The 17,129-nt window shown below is 36.7% G+C and overlaps 1 protein-coding gene across 1 annotated transcript in view; it reads right to left on the bottom strand.

Moving 5' to 3' along the window:
- The window catches only part of CNIH3 (cornichon family AMPA receptor auxiliary protein 3), a 47,143-nt gene that overhangs the window by 12,156 nt on the left and 17,858 nt on the right, over positions 1-17,129 (bottom strand). The window contains exons 2-3 of the mRNA XM_005241844.3: positions 12,708-12,776; positions 9,703-9,750 (exon numbers count right to left, since the gene is read on the bottom strand). Of these exons, the coding sequence (XP_005241901.1) occupies positions 9,703-9,750; positions 12,708-12,776 (117 nt within the window). The remainder of the gene's footprint in view (positions 1-9,702; positions 9,751-12,707; positions 12,777-17,129) is intronic.

The raw sequence follows: 17,129 nt of genomic DNA, 5'->3' as shown, positions 1-17,129 counted from the left end.
CTATTTCTTTAGTTTTATTAAAATGCAAATATTTACTTTATTGCGTACCAAATTAAAGCAAATACAGTCCATTAGCAAGTCAAATTTTGCCAATATCTTCAACACAGCTCTGAGGAACAGATGCATAAATTACATTACCCCAAGCAGCTGAGAAGTACACTGCTCTCAAGAGTACATTACAGGCAACAGTTACTCATTTACATTTTTGCTGCATCTTCACTTCAGCCTTATTCTGCTGTTACTTGTGATATTCTGATACCGAAAGGACATATGCTAACGTATCCTCCACAACAGTACTGGAAGAAGTTGAACTGTAAAGCAAAGCAATAGGTCATCTATTATAGGGTGATACTTTTTTGCCTCTTTGATTATTGACATATAAACATTTAGAAGATGAGATTAACAGCAAAAAACAGTCAGTTAACCTGAAATAGTTTTGTATGTAAATATTTCCATGAGTAATAATATTATGAGTAACCATATGTACCTTCCTTCAAAGGATATTACAATTTCCATCAGGCATCACACTGGCAAATCTTACTTCCTCCCTGAAGTAGAAGGGGGGTAAGGACCAAACTGTGACCAAGTCACAAGTTTGAACTCTTCACTCTTGCACTAGTTTTGTAACTTTTCCTCTTACAAGCGCCCCCTGCCTTGAACACCTGTGCAGGCGCAGCAGGATATATCTTTTCATTATCCTTAGGTAAGCACCCAGACAGCCTTAGGTAACGACTGCTAAAAATAACAATTGTTACGTTCTAACTTTTGAAAAGTGCTGAATTCAGGAACTTGTAAATTTGACTAAAAATAGTGCTGGAACAATGCACACAATAAATGAGCGTCAGTAGTGAATGAATTGCCTGCCAGAAATACTATACTTCCCCTAAGTTCTTAAGTCCTCTGTTAAGATCATATTTCCAGATATGGTACTGTATACAAGGAAAGGACAAACGGGATTATGTTCAGTATTTTGATTGCAATAGTAATAACTTTCTATTAAATATGAAGCAAATATATTTACAATAAAATAAAAAGTGTGAAGAAGAGATGCACTTCCTCTAGTTAAGCAACATCTATGGGATTATTTGTGCAGAAAGTATAAATACTGCCAGATCTTTGGTCCTAATTCTACTGTCAGTTCCACAAAATATCTGCACTGCCAAGTTCCAGTCTTTCTGATGACATTAAAATTATGTGGGTGCCCAAGAGACTACTGGAATAAGGCACAACCCAATTTCATCCCATTCCACACTTCATAGATAATAAATGTAACAAAAGAGTAGGCAGAAAAGACTTAACAGAAGGAAAGAAAGAAGCTTTTAGATGGTCTGTAGAATATTTCCTATCATAGTGCAAAAGAGGAAAAGGCAGCTCAGCAACAAAGGTACTGAAGGCCTAGATTTTGTCTACACTACAAATTCATTACAAGATTCAGGAAAAATCATTACGTCCCTCATGTTTCCAGATGCAAGCAAAATCTCTGCCAAGTGTGAATCACTATCAGTATGTTAACTTCATCCTCTTTTTAGGGAATCTGTAGAAAACAATTAAGCCAACACAGAGCTAGTGAAAGTGTATAACACTTCAGTTAAAAATACTTTACTTGTTTTTTCCATATCCCCACTTCCCCTGTAAAACTGCATTCTTCTTTCTTTCACTCGTACAACCCAGGGACAGCTCCGCTGTTTACGTGAACAGCAGATTTAAAATTTATCTCATGCCTCTCAACTCACAAGAGATGCTGTACCAAAATTCTCTAAAAAGAACCAATCCATAAGTAACGATTTCCATAAACTAAAAACTGTGTACCGATACATTTTTAGCTAACTTCAAATTTTATCCTTAGAGAGTAAAGTTATTCATTCCTAATATAAAGATACCTTGTCAGAGCCACTCTGAAGGCCAGGAGAAAGTTGTCTTTATCATCTAATAGCAGTTTAGCAGTATCTTTCAAGTATGCACTGAAATGCACAATTACAGTTTTACATCTCTCACACATGCTCAGAATCTCATGTAGTTTTAAAAGTCCTAGGTCACTTTAAACAAAGAAAACTAATTTAGTTTTATGAAAGATATTGTAATTACAGTCCAAGTCCTACCTGACAGAATGCATACAGCATGTCAAGCTTACATCCTACAAAATCTGCAGACCTAGTTAATGCTTTAGAAAAATCAGTATCCTTTATTCCAATGCCTGCATGCAAACTCTAGAATTTCTTCTGAGGCAGCTTAGGAGCTAATTATGTGTCCATACATACAGCAGGAGGTGTAGCTCATATTCACTGTGATGTTGACAGAGATCTATCTCATCATATTGTCTACGGTTATTAGTATTTCTGTAGAGCAAGCATCACAAGTCTCTATGCACGTGACACAAGAATTCTACTCCCAACAGTCTACAGTACTACAGACTACAATAGTCTGACTCCAAACTGGGCTAGATTTGAACATCTGCTGTAGAGATTAAAGACTACATGCAATTATTAACCCAATGAACCATCACAGCCCTCAAAAACACAAACAAATTTTTAGCTTCAATTAAAAATGAAAGATGCAAACTATACCTGCTAATAAGAAAACTAAATAGGTCTCTGAAAACAAGGTTTCTATCATCAAATCAGCTGCACAAGCCTTCCTCTCCTGTTGGGTACATGTCTTGCAAGCATAAACAAATGCTCTTCATATTTATTACCATGTGGTTTTTGTAGCGCCTGGCACAATAAGGTTTTATACATTACCTGAGTCTGAACATATTGCTGTACCACAAACTTTAATGAAAACATAACAGAAAAGGAGAGCCAAGTCTTGCTGAAAGGAATCTCTGGCTGAACCACAACAGGGCCTTTAAAAGATTATATTATAGAACTAAGGAAGTAAAAAAAGAACACAAAATCCAAAGACTGGCAAAACATAAGACAGCAGAATATCCACCTCAAGACAACAAAAGCAGATTTGTATTGTATTTTCTTCCAGAAAGAAGACAAACAGAACAGCCTGAAATCACCCTTTTGAATTTATTTAAGACACCTTTAAAATGCAAAGTTTTCATATGATAGTGTTAATTCAGAATATCACTGTAGTCCAAATAACAGATCATATGTTTAAACCTTTAAAAAAAGGATTACTGAACAACTTTTTCATATTCATATTATCAGGCTAGTAAACAGAAAGTTCAGATCTTGATAAAACTATCCAATGCGATCTAATCAAAAGGCACTCTACTTTGTGGAAGTTTGTACCAGCCACCCTCCTTCACAGCACAGTCCTCTCCCAGTAATAGCTAAATTCAAAGGGAAGAAAATGATGATTTTCCAAGGGGTAAAGCATTAGTAGCTCAAGTGAAGTGCTGAATTGTCTAATCAAAAACTCATGTTTCTTCCCCTCATTCTACCCAGAGTTTGACCTTTATTGTTTCTCTTGAGTTTCCCTGGGAATTTCTGCACGAATTCAGACACATCTGGCCATAACTACCAATGATGCACTACACAGTTTTTATCTAAATGGTGTCTAAAATATAAGAACTTCAAATACAAATCTAAGTCCAGGCCTATTCCACATGGGTTTATGCTTGAAGATCAACACATTTCTCATCTCAGAGCAATAAACAGAGATTGCTCCAAGTTGTCCATGTCAAGGAGATTCTGAGAGTGCCCACAGAGGGCTATCACAGCTGCTTTTGTTGTTGTTTGATCTTAGAGATGAATGATAAGCATCAATGTCAAACTTGAAGTCAAACCCTTCCTAAATCCAGGGATGTTCAGAAAGCTTTTTGATATAAACCAGTTGTGTTGAACCACTGAATTGAAGCGCAAAGATTTTTTAAAGAAAAATATATACCTGAGATTACGAAAATAATTTTTAAAATGCATAGTATTTACTGAAATTGTACAAGCTTCTGTATTGCATTGAGTCACACATAGGGAGACTCTGAATAACTATCTGGGTACCTGCAGTATGTTTTCTATATTTTATATTCTCTTTCTATAGAATCCTATATTCATTCTTCAGAAATAATCCACAGTCTCCTGATTAGCGTTTACGCTCCCAGTCACTCAGTAGGAAGGGTCTCCTGACAGTTTTACTGCTGCCCAGATGATTAGTCAAAACTCAGCAGTTGATGAAGCGTGAATGAGAGAGCATTAGATACATCAAGAAATATAACATGTACTGAGAAACCAGTAACAATGATGAACTCTTTGGTCTCTAATAAGTGTGGACAAAGTTCAGGTGCTCCATCATCGTAACAATAGCTGTTAACAGGAAAAATATCACATGGTGCCATTTTTTGTTCCCTTTGAGATCTTTGTTACAGCAGCGGTTTCTCAGAACTCTGGAAACGTCAGCCTCTTTGTCCTGCAAGGCAGAACACCACTGCTGTTTCTAGAGTCCAAAAATACCTTATGACTAGACTAAAAATCCTGTTTTCCTCTCAGATAACACAAGCACCTAAACTTCAAAGACAATGTTGACTACCAGTTAGGAGGTGCTGAATATAATGCATACCACAAAGCTGGCACCTGATTACCTTGCAGACTTATCCCTCTAGTATGGCTACGCTGTTGCTTTTTCTATAAAGTAACTAAATGAGGAATTAAAATGTCTTTACTGAGGTTGTAAATAAATCACAGCACTACAAAAGGTAAAACTGTTGCTGCTATTCCCAGTTCCACAACAAATAATGGCCTTATTGCTGTAGTTTCCGCCTGTAAGATTTTTCAATCCCAGGAAGAAAGTATGATTCCTTCTTACATATGGATAGATACACACAACTTTAAAAATTCCTTGTGATTATACGTCGCATTTGCTAAATTTGCTAAGCATTTTAATGAACCATATTATAGGCTTACAGAAGTACTCTGTTAATGACTATTAGCCTGCAGACTGTTACACATCTATAAATCCCTAAATACATGATGAAGTAATCAAATGACATATCCCAAAACACACACTTAAAATTCATCACTCAAGCTTGCCAGTGACTATGAGGCAGAACAACAGAAGAAGTGATCATTGTAATAACCAGCAAATTTATCAGGAAGAAAAGAATACGATCAATCTAAATCAGCTACTGTGACACCTGACATTCTCCAGAAGGGTTTGTCCACTGTAGCTGCTGCATGCAGAGAATGGTAGGAGCTACTGATAGGTGAAGGTCTGGAACCTAAGGTCCAAGTACAAAAATTATTTCCTATGACAATCACTCTAGTGTACATTGTTTAATCTCCTTCATCCAAAATATGCAGGGAAAAAACATGTCTGCTGAATAAGGATAAACAAGGAAAGACAAGGCTATTTAAAAATGCTGATTTTCTATAATATTTGTCTACATGTAAAGTAGAAAAACCTCCAACACTCAGAAAATACCGTTTTCATCTGCTATTAAGGAAATGGCTAAAAAGTTAACTCGTTCTGTATTAGCTGATCCAATGAGCTCAGTAATGTTTCACTGGACATATTGTGATTTTTTTTCAAGCTTTGAGTATGTGCGTTCAACACTGACAAACAGGCATGACAGACACAAAAATCAAACCTTATCTTCTTCCTTGGAATAGTCTGTCTACAGTTGGACCTGTAGTGTTAACCCACAAGACTTCAAGCTTCTGATTACTCATGCCTCTGAATTACAGTTACCTTCATACATGGAAGTAATTTTGACTTTTTTTTAATAGAGTCCTTAAATATGGAAACACACCAAAACAAAATTGTATACAGACACTCACGTGTCTAGAATTATACACTATGGTCACTAGGTTTTACATTTTATTTACAGTATCTCAGTCTGAATGGAATGTCTTCTGTAATTGCTCTTTAAAGTAACATTGGTTTTGGTTATTTACCAAAACATATAAATACAGCAAAACATAACTGTGATGTGTATAAAGGTACACACTATGGAATATAAATTTAAAAGATAGATTTATTTTACCTTTGCAGAGTAGTAAAACCAGTATTAAGTCTGGTAAATACCAGAACTGTTGAGTACAGAATAAATTTCCACCACTACCACCACAGATCCAGCTCCACTGGAAACCACAGTGACGGAAGTACCAGACCAGATCAAGCACTGGCAGCCCCCAACCCTCTAACTAAAATGTTAAAACTTGCTTGAAAAAAAGATTAAAAACAAACCAACCAAAACCTCTTCACCTAAACTGCCCAGCTCCTGATTTATAATCTACTGTTGCTGTTGCTACTGCTAGTATCGGAGTGCCTAACTGGCTAAGTTTGGTTATTCAAAAGTTGTACCTGCAGGTTTTTTTGTCTGTGTATTTGTTTGTATTTTTCAAGATAGTTCAAGTTCATCTGGAACATCTTTGAGATTAATGTCACCTTGCCTGTGGTTAGATTTCTTGCTGAATTTGTTCTCTTCCAATCATCCTGTCAGGACTTGGAGAAAAAAAAAAATGACCCACAAACCAAAAAAAACCTACACAACCCCAAAACTCCACAACCAAATAAAATCAAGAAAAAGGACTGAGCTCTGGTACAGTATTTTCTTACACTTGCAGCTTTACAAATTTAGCACCTGACTTAAGTGCTCCACTACAGGAGGAAAATTAGTAGAAGTCTGTCTTTCATCTACCTCAATTCCCTCCCAGGTAAGTTCCAATGCCACTGTTCATAAATCACTCTCACTTTAGCTTAATAGAGTTTGAAAACAAATATTTGCTGATAATTTGAGAAAGGTCACTTATATTGTTCAGCAGTGTTTGGCGTGAGCAAATCGAAGTCTGAATTACGTTTGCTGAGCAGGAAGCAACTTCAATCAACTCTCCTCCTTAGTGAGGATGTATCAAATTAATTCAAAAATTAAAATGCATAACCTGATCAAATTTAATTTACATTTCCTCAAAGGTAAAGTAATAATATGACAGTGGTTGATTAATGAAATAGACCATGTTTTAACCTAGGAAATTCCTAACTGTCCTTAGTGCTAAAGATAAGCATATCCAACAAGAATCAATCAGGTAGGTAGGTTTCTCGAAATACAACTGCAATTACAATTATATAATATTCCTGCCACCATCACCACTGAACATATTTTAATAACCTCACCAAAATATTTCATCACAAACCCCATGGTTAGACCTATACGGTACACCTCACCTATCCCGCTCCTCAGCAGGGCTAACCAGCCCAAGACGTCTGTACTGCTTCCACTAGCTGAAGACAGCTCATTCACAACTAGCTCGTGTACCTCTGTCCAGCATTGTAGTGTGTCACATAAACACATCCTTAGAAAAAAAAAGGTAATTTAGCAAAAAAGATAGCACAGTTGCACGCTCCACAGCATTCACCAATGGTAGTGTATGTCCAATGTGAGTACCCTAACACTTGTATCGCACACCAGCGTCCACACAATGGAATGTTCAACCATCTACAGCACACACATGAATACAAATCTATACTATAAAACCCCCAAAACACAACACCGAATAAAAAGAAATACCTGCATCCTGACAGAACTTCACGTTGTGCTGGCTTCAGAGAGTAAGTTCTTCCTCTTATTTACTTCAAGATAGAATAGATTTGCCCACAGCTATAGAAAGTTCATAGCTTCTTCATATATAACCGATCATTCTCCAGTAACCAGAAAACTTACGCTTATCTAATTCTATAGCACCATAAAAATACGGACCCACCTGTACATGCATGTGCACATGCCAGCGCCATATATATATACGTAATCTGCTTCACATTACCCCTACTTGGTTTTAATGACACAGAAACATTTTCCCCCAAAACCAAATGGCAGAAAATGCCTGGCTGCAGAACAATTACATTCTCCGTTCTATTTTGGAAAATTTAAGTAAGTTATATAATACATGATGACATATTACATACCAGGTCACTGTTTGTAAATAACCTCCCAACTATTTTGGAGATAAAAACTAAAACTCTTTGTCCACTGGGATCAGATTTATATGACATATTGTATGCCCATTTAATAATTCCCAAGAACCCCTCTAAAAACAGCATATAATGAAACTGAACATATTTTTATAGCCCACCTATATTGTCTCTTCAAAAAACAAATTTACAGCATTAAGTTATAATGTTACACATGACAAGATATCACTGTTTTCAAAGCCCTTTAAAAGAATTATCTGACTTCAAGACATAGGAAAACAGATATGTTACTCTTTCAGAGAAAGAGAAATGGACCTAAAAACACACAATGCTATAATGAGGGCTATATTTAGTGCTTGCTGAAAGCATCCTAACTGCTGTTTTCCTGTATATATAGCTGGCACTGAATTCTTTACTCTTTTCCTGAATTTTCCCTAACAGTGAATCCTTTATACTATGTAAACTAGAGCTATTTTTAGTGATTGTCAGATCTGAAGACTACACATATCCATAGTCATTACACCTTCTTCTTGCATGTAATCTCTCAATTAAATAAATGTGTCCCCAAAGAACTTTGAAGGAGAGGCTAAATTAACAAACTGTTTAAGTGAACCAGAAGCAAGCCAATCCTTTATGAATACGGAGTCTGTAATTCGCCAAAATGCTCCATTTTGCTGTTCACAGTGAGGCTGAGGCTCAATAAAAATAAATACTGATGTAGGCAAGGCATTCCCATGGGGTTCATATATTGCAACTCACCGGTTGCTTTATATCAAAGAAACTGGGACACAGCTTGAAACTGGCGGGCTGCCTATTTGATAAAATGGAAAGCTATTGATGATAAGTATTTTCTCTTATTTTCATGCCCCCGGTGTCATAAACAGGCTAAGTACTTAGAAGTGGCTCCTAGCAGTCACATGCTCATAATGGTACCAGATACAACTTAGGTTCTGACTGATCAGAAAATGACACTTCATGGATTCTGCACAGTCACAGTTACGCCTTTGGATCACCCCAAACCAATAATCCCTAGCATCGGCTTTCCCAAAACCTCTAAGGATGATGCCATCAGCTTCTTACAAACATATCTGAATTTAATTCTTAGCTTAATTAAGATGCAGTCAGCAGTCCACACTTCGGCGATGACCTTTTAAGCAAAAATGCAGAATAATTCAGGTAGCTGCATTACTACTCTGCAATGCAAAAGGAATTTATAGAAAGTTGAATATACAGAATAAAATAGTTTGGAACGATGGTTATTTTGACTTTAATGGGGTCAGGAGAACAATGTTTATGAAAACCTTCTTTCAACCTAGAGGTGAGTAACCCATAAATGTATCAATCCTACAATTTATCAGCTCCTTCAAATATCTCAGAAACTGTTTAAAAGAGGCCGAGTGCTTCAAACATCTTTTCAACATCAGCCAATTTAAAAAACTTAAACATTAAATATGTAGCTAATAAAACGTTTAATTCATCAAACAGTAAGCCACTGTTAAAAAAAAAGGTATTTCTAAAGCCTGTACTACATTATCATCAGCTGATAGTGCTATAAAAGCACCTCAAGCCACAATTGCAAAATGTTTCACTGCCTTTGAAAAGCGTGTTTCAAAATGAATGCGCTGATGTTCTGAACTTTCATCCAAGAGGATCCAGAAATCCTCTATTATGTTAACCTTTTATAATTTGTCTTACTTTGTCCTTAGAAGGTCATCATGACTTCCACTTCTGCAGTAGAATCCAGCCTTTCATCAATGGAGTGTGAGGATCAAAGAGAAAATTAATGCGCATTGCCACTGGGTGGCTTTATTTCCCATAAACATCACAAATCCTAGGCTAGTTTATACTTACCTTTCGCAGAAGGAAACAAATACGCTCAATATTTCTCAGCCGCTCTCTCTGTCAAGAGAAAGTGGGAAAAAGGTAGGAGATTAGCTGTTGGTGTTATAAATCAAAGACAATATATTACAATTAGAATGGGTCAAGATCATAATTAACGGCTGCAGGAAAGCAACACACATCATGAATCTGAAACAATAGCATTCACTTCTTACCTACTGCTTGCAAGCCAAATGATTTGCCCATTTCAAAGTCCAAATAAGTCATTTTTCATCTGTTACTGGGTGTTTTAACAAGTACACAGAGTCAAGTCTGTGTTAGCTTTGAGCCAGAGGTTGCAACTTCTTTTTAGTCAGCATTTGTGGCTCTGCCCAATGGTGCCAATCTATATCACAAAGACTTGGTCTCACATTTTCAGGTGCCCAGCCTCTGGCGTCAAGATCATTCTGAATGGGAAAAAACAACTACGAAGTTTGTATGACAGCCCTTCCTCTACCACCAAGAGGGTGCCTGAGCAACATTTGATATTAGGATGTAACCCATTAGTGAAGAATATCTAAAATGGCCTAAAAATGCCACTTTAAACAGCAGATGCATTCATAAATACTGAAAGTGACTGTAATTAAACAGCGTGACTCAAAAGATTCTCTAATCATGATTCACAGGAAGATGACAAGTCAAAGACAGGTTTCCTTTTAAATGGTTCATAACGAGAAATTCACTAGTAAAATCAGATTTCACTCTGCATAACCCTATCACTGGAGTTACTGTGAAAGATTCTACTGTTGGTTGCACTGCAGAAGGCAGAGTGGTTTTGTTGTCCTTAGAACACTATCTGGTAATATTTTCATTTAGACATGGGAAAAAAATATTCTGAACTATGACCTTTTTTAAACAGGTAATGTAATATACTGAGAAGCCAACTCTCCCTAAGCTTTTTGCTTTTCAAATGTTTTAGATTTGCTCCAAGTTTGAGTTTTATTTCTATTCTCCAGAGAAATGTCCCTTTTCCTTTCCTGTCACCATGTTTAGGCCATTTCTAAAAAGAAAATATAATTTGGAAAGACAACGAGACAGTGGCAGCTTGATAGGCACCAGACAAATATTGTGCCTCTCTCTGATGTTTGTGATCTAAAAGAGATTCAGAAATTTTAGACTCACAATTGAAAACATGGGAATGGACATATAAGGATGAGCTTGTGAAGCTGCAGAAAGCTTTCTTGCCTCTGGTAGGAGGTAAATGGAGAGGGAAAGATAACCCTCTCAATTCCCTTTAGAGGACAGGTGCCTAACTGCAGCTCGCCTTGCAGAAGTAGGAAGTCTATATTTGAGATGTAGGTAATAGAGTGTGAATGAGGAAATTTGAATTGAGTTCTCCATACTGCCATTGGTTTTGCCTCTGATCTCTCCTTAATTCAGCCCTCTCTTCTCAAAAAGGCTCTACACTCTGTCGTGAAAACATTGTGGAAGATAATGACATAATAATGACTACACATCAGACAACCTTATAGCGCAATAAAGAAAACTACCCCACCAAATAAACGGAATATGAGCACAAACAACTATGTATAGGGAAAAAGCAAATCACATCTGATCAAAGATACAAGAACTACCTGCTAAAAATATTCCTTTTATGTCATTATAAAAGGCATCAACATTACTGTGCAGAAGAAAGCCATCAGATTACTGATTGAATTATCACAGGAAGTTTCATAGAGGAAAGTCAAATATGTCAACTGATCACAGAATACAGTGCTGTGTTTTACTGGAAGCTCCATGATTAACTTTTTGATTACACCACTAACATGACTGAAACAGGGACTTACTAAAATTTTTTTATCCTGGAGACCAATTCCATCACCATTTTAAAACAAGAGGAAATTACCTCCATGGAGCATCTTACAAGTTTTAGGAAGAGAACCAGTTACTGGAATTTGGTACATACAAATACACATTCCTTGTGTGCAATTCTCAAGATGGCAAATAAAACCAGATAAAGTGAATTCAAAATCAGATTTCTTCCAGTAAATTCAAAACCAGATTACTTTCATTGAAGTCCTCTATAGGATTTCTTCATGTAATTTCTTTCTTCTGTTCTTTGCTTATGTTAGAGAACAGTAAACAAGACTTCTTATTCCAAGATTCACTTAAAGATTATGCTTAACATCATCAGTGGTCTAAGTACCACCACAAATCCTCTGCTGAGTTATGAAACAAGGTTAAATGGCACAGTACTAGCTAATGAATCTGGTTACCATGTGTAGGCAATTCAGTAACTTGATACTCTGTAGAGATCAAATTCAGCACCTGTCATAATCATTGTAATTCCCAGTGAGATGATGGCGAGCCAGGTTCTGCTTTCAGTCCTGGTGGTACAAACCTGATGCATGTTTAACTGTAGTCAGGTAAATCACCCTAAATCACATCTGCAATTAACAGAGGAATTTTCACATGCTTAAATCTGGGTTGCATTTTGGTTTATTAGGTAAAACCGAGTTTACAGTCCCAGAGTGATATTAAACCTTATCCATAGTAGATGCAACAGAATGTGTTATTTGCATTTAAAACACAGGAGAATTTAGAGCCCTGTCATGGGACAGAGAGGTCTAGGAATGTACCTCTTATCAAATCCCTTCAAGCTTTTGGCTCATTGATACAGACAGTACGGGAGAAGGTGGTCATCCCATGCTTGAGCACAGAGAAAGCAAATTATTTCAAAAAGGAAAACTTGTGCCACAGAATAAAAAGGCAAAAAGAAAGCATTAGCATCACATTAACTGTCCTTCAGTTTTTGAACTTCCGAATAATTTTCCTACCTCCTCCAACAAAAAGGAAAGCTATAGCCATAAAGAGTCACCATCTGGCTTCCTAAGACTGGCCCAATAAATCAATTTTCCAAACTACAGTTGACTTTGCAACAGACACCATATTCGTTTCCACACTCATACTTTCACTGGCAGTCAATATATTTCCCTTTCTTTAGTAATTGTTGCTTAGCAAGCCACTGTGATACTCACTGCGTGGACTGGGTTGCACTGATCTATTGGGCTTTTGAAGTCTGTCCGAAGTTCATCAAAGGCAATTATCTGAAAAACAATTTTTTCAAATATTGTAGTGAATGCTCAATTCAAACATTTATTTTTCCTTTAGGGACTAGTTAGATGCATCATCTCCCTTCCTCCCTTTCCTGTATGAGAAAATACAGGAAACTAGGTTCCCTGGCATGCTCCTTTGAGAATTAACTAGTTAAAACAAAACATGGGATACTCCTACCTATGACACCTAGAATCCATTAATCTGTCACTCTGTAAAATCATATCTATAGCCTTTTCAGCATCATTGCTTTCCAAATTTCTTCCCTCATATCAGGTAGAAATCTTTTCTCATACTTCTAAATGACATAAAACTACTTCACAAACAAATACTTCTCCAGACCTGATGGAAAAAGTCATTAGCTACCTAAAACACAGAGATGCATCAGATGTGTATATATTAAACCTGAAATAGCATAACAGCCCTTTGTATTAGTTGCTAAACCTTCAGATATTAATTCTGAATTAGTATCAGCCCAATTATTATTAAGGCACTATTCATTATCAAGCAAACTCCTAAAAAGATGAACCACTCTAGAGCAAAATATGTCCTTCCTAAATTCCAGCAGGTTTTAGAACTTCACTTCAGACCTCATTAATAGAGAGATGTCTTTTGCTCACATCCTTTAGTTTTGTCCATTAACGGATGGAATGAGACACACTGGTAAACACCGCCTGCTTTTAAAGTACAGCAGATAAAAGTGCCCATAAAAATAATGTTTGATAATGTTGTCTTGGAAAGAAAACAGCTGTAACAACCCTTAGCATATTTCATTCAAAGGACTCAAAGCATGTTCTTTATTTTATGTTTGTATTCCAGTAATACCCTTTCTTCTGCTTGCTTCACCCAAGGAATGAAAGATCACTATGACAGGCACCACAAACAGATGTTAAAACAATGATTCCTTTTTAGACAATTTACAAGCCAGGAAAGTATTCGTTCTCAATAAAAAGATGATGGAAGCACACGGTAGCTGACAGCTAATTAGCATAGGAGTGCAACAAGCATTCTATGACACATTACAGCATGCTTGCTGCCTAGCTGTTCAAAAAAATAACCAACTACATGTCAACACAGACCTGCTGTATAGATAAAACACATTCTTTTTACAGATATGGAATGCAGAAGCAGAAATCCTGAAAATGGCCTATCCATGATTCATATAATAATCTGGTGAGAGGCTTCAGAATAAAACCTAGAGCTACAATCCACAAATCTAAGCACTACTCCGCATCCCACTCTAATGCTGCATTCATCACACTGAAGCATATTTAAAATCAAAACTGTGGCATTTTACAGGAGCACTCTACAGAATTCAATTTATTCAACTATGACAAGTAAAAGTGCCAGAATAAACCACAAAGGGAACTACAAAATGTGTTAAGTGAAGCATTTCTCCTCATGGATGAAGTATCTGTACAAGTTAGGTATTAAATCTGCAATGCATGTTTACACCAAGGTAAAAGAGCAAGCAGCAGAAACAGAGAGGGTTGGAATACAATTATGAAGAAGAAGGCTCGTGACACCTCTATATTTAATACTTCTTGAACAGATTTTCATGTTCTCAAGCTGGACCAACTGTTAAGAGGATAACAACCATGCGAGTCTGATGCACACACTTCTGTTTGTAATTGGGTACCAACATCAGCACTGACAGCATTGACAGAAAGGGGAAAGGACAGCCCTGTAACAGGTTAAGAAAGCTGCCTCAGTTCATAGGTGTGCCACCAATTTACTTCGGCATCCTGTGCATTTCCCTTAAATTCCCTTTGCCTCACTGTACTGGTACTCACAGATATAACTTTAAGATAGAAAACTTATGAGCTTAGAGTGACAACTGTTTTTAATAATGTACAGTAGTAACAGCTTTTTTCTTGTTGTAAATATAGAGAAGAGCTGAAATTTCTTCGGAGGAGGAAAAAAAGAAAAAAAATAAGAGTGAATGTGCTGTGCTCTTCCTTTTGGTAGTCAGTAACAGCAACCAGGAGTTTGAGATAGTAAAGAAATGACAGCCAATACAAGATCCAGCTCACACTGTGAGGAAAGACTGGTCTGAGAAAACAATATGGGGAATCCAAATACTGGAATCATAGGAAGGACCCCCTTCAAGAAGTCCAGGAAAGCCTCTAAAGATTCACTGAACACAGAGATAGCATGATAACCCTGAAGCATGTTTAGATGAAGAACAAGGTTGCTCTGAATGACAGAACCATTAAGGCAGGGCTCTGTTGAGCTAGCTTTGACTAATGCAGCTAAGTCTTGAAGAAATCCTAAACGACAGTTTGGAAAAGAGATTAGCCTCAAATATACTACACATTTAGATTTCCTCATTTTTTGCTTTCTCTTTTTTTTTTCCTTTACCAGCATTCCCAACTGTAGTCAAAATCTACTCTTTATTTGCTAGCACACAATTTATTTACACTATACTTGCTTTATATCTAGATTTATAAGTGCACTGAAACAAATCTGACAGTATTAAGCACGTTGTTTTCATGGAACCAGTAAGTGTATATACAATAGTCTCACAGACAAACCTTCTGGGATGCCTGCAAATTATGACAATATTAAGAGACATTCCTGCTACACCTGCAAGAAACAGACTGAGGTCTGGTATCAAGCCCACAGGATTAGAAGAAAGTTTCTTCATTAAAAGTTTCAGTGTCTCTCTGGAAGGAGGCTGACAGAAATCAATCCTCCTCAATTCTTAATATGTTCTTTTATAAAAGGTCCATAACAGTTTATATTTTGTAAAATCTCCAGGAATAGAAATCCAGTGATGACATGAAGATATCAATTTTAATTTATTAAAAAGCACATTCCTATTTCTCAGACCCAGTGAAAAGCTTGAAAGCATAACATTAGGCAGGCCCACAATTAGAAGGAATCTAAAGAAACTCCAAAAGTTTTTTTGGAGGTATGGGGATTTTGCGTGTGAAGGGTTTTTTTAATCTCATAATGCTGTCTGTCCTAATTCTAAAACTGCAACTAAGAAAAAGAGAGAAAGAGAGCTGTAGCTTTTAAGATTGGCACTTGCTCACAACATACTATGTAACTGTGCAACAAATTATATTGTATTGCTGAAAACCAGGCTGGGTTGTGCTTCAGCATGGTTTACATAATTAATTTGGAAACATCTTCCTCTTTCAATTATAACTAGCCCTCTGTAACATTTAATACCCTAGGGCATTGTATGGCCAGAGTTGCCATTTTTCCCTACAAAAATCAAATAACTAACTACTTGCCTCCATTAAGTATTTCACAATGCTTTCACAGGAGGTGCAGTGTTTTGGCCAAATTCTAGAGAAACAACCTTGCACTTGTTTACATTTCAGATGGATGCAGTACAGCTACCTGCTTCCCACACACCAGGCAATCAGAGCTGCCGAATGCTCTGGGACAGCATCTGGGTGTGCTCAAGGTCCGTTTCACCTCTGAAATTGCCAAACTTGTCAGCATCTTGACAGAGTAGTTCATTTGGAGGCAAACAATGTAATAGATCCCAGTCAGGACTCTTCACCATATGAACTGCCATCATTTCACCTTTAAATTAATGTATTTTATAAACCATTCGATATCTTTTAGTTACCCAATCTAATTTGATCCAGAGCAGCAATTAAGACTACAAAACATACATAGAAATGGACATCAGCAACCCCATCTCTCCAAAGGCCACTCAATAAACAGGCTTCCAAAGAAAAATTACTAGCCTCTAGTCACAAACCTAAACAGATAGCTAAGTAGATAGCTTTTTGGAAACATGTGCCAGGGACTGATCTTACATAGAGGAGAAATTTATTTCTATTAGTAAACATTAATGTTGCACGCAGCTTCATAGAAAGAGAATGAAGACTGTTTGGTATTTATTTAGCAACTCCAAGAAAAAAAATAAAATCAACAAAAGTTATCTATTTGCAAAGCTGTATCAGGAAAAAAAGGTATCATGTTTACCAATATTTTTTATCATTACTGCAGAAAGAGGCCAGGGATTGAATGGGCAATGGATATTAAACCACCTTCTGATGGGGAATTTTCCCTGTGATTCCACATTGCAGAACACTGCAGGAAGTTTGTTCTGTCATTGCCCTAGCCGTATTTTTTCTGTTGACAGAAGTGTACTTGTGGGTGTTAATCACCTAATAAAACTAAAGGTTTATAAAAATACTGGTTGCATTCTCTGGTAATTCACACCATCTGTAAGTCTCCAAACTCAAAGTGTAAGTCAGCAAAGAGTTTGCCCCAGTTTAAACATGTACTGAACAGACGAAATTGTGATGACAATGTATGTTTCAGTACAGCTACCACTGCAATGATACTTAGAAAATTTTTCATTACCTGCACACTTTGTG

This window comes from Falco peregrinus, chromosome 11 (genome assembly GCF_023634155.1).
Source record: "Falco peregrinus isolate bFalPer1 chromosome 11, bFalPer1.pri, whole genome shotgun sequence".
NCBI lineage: Eukaryota > Metazoa > Chordata > Aves > Falconiformes > Falconidae > Falco > Falco peregrinus.
The sequence above is the reverse complement of the archived record's forward strand: the minus strand, read 5'-3'. Positions and strand labels throughout refer to the sequence as shown.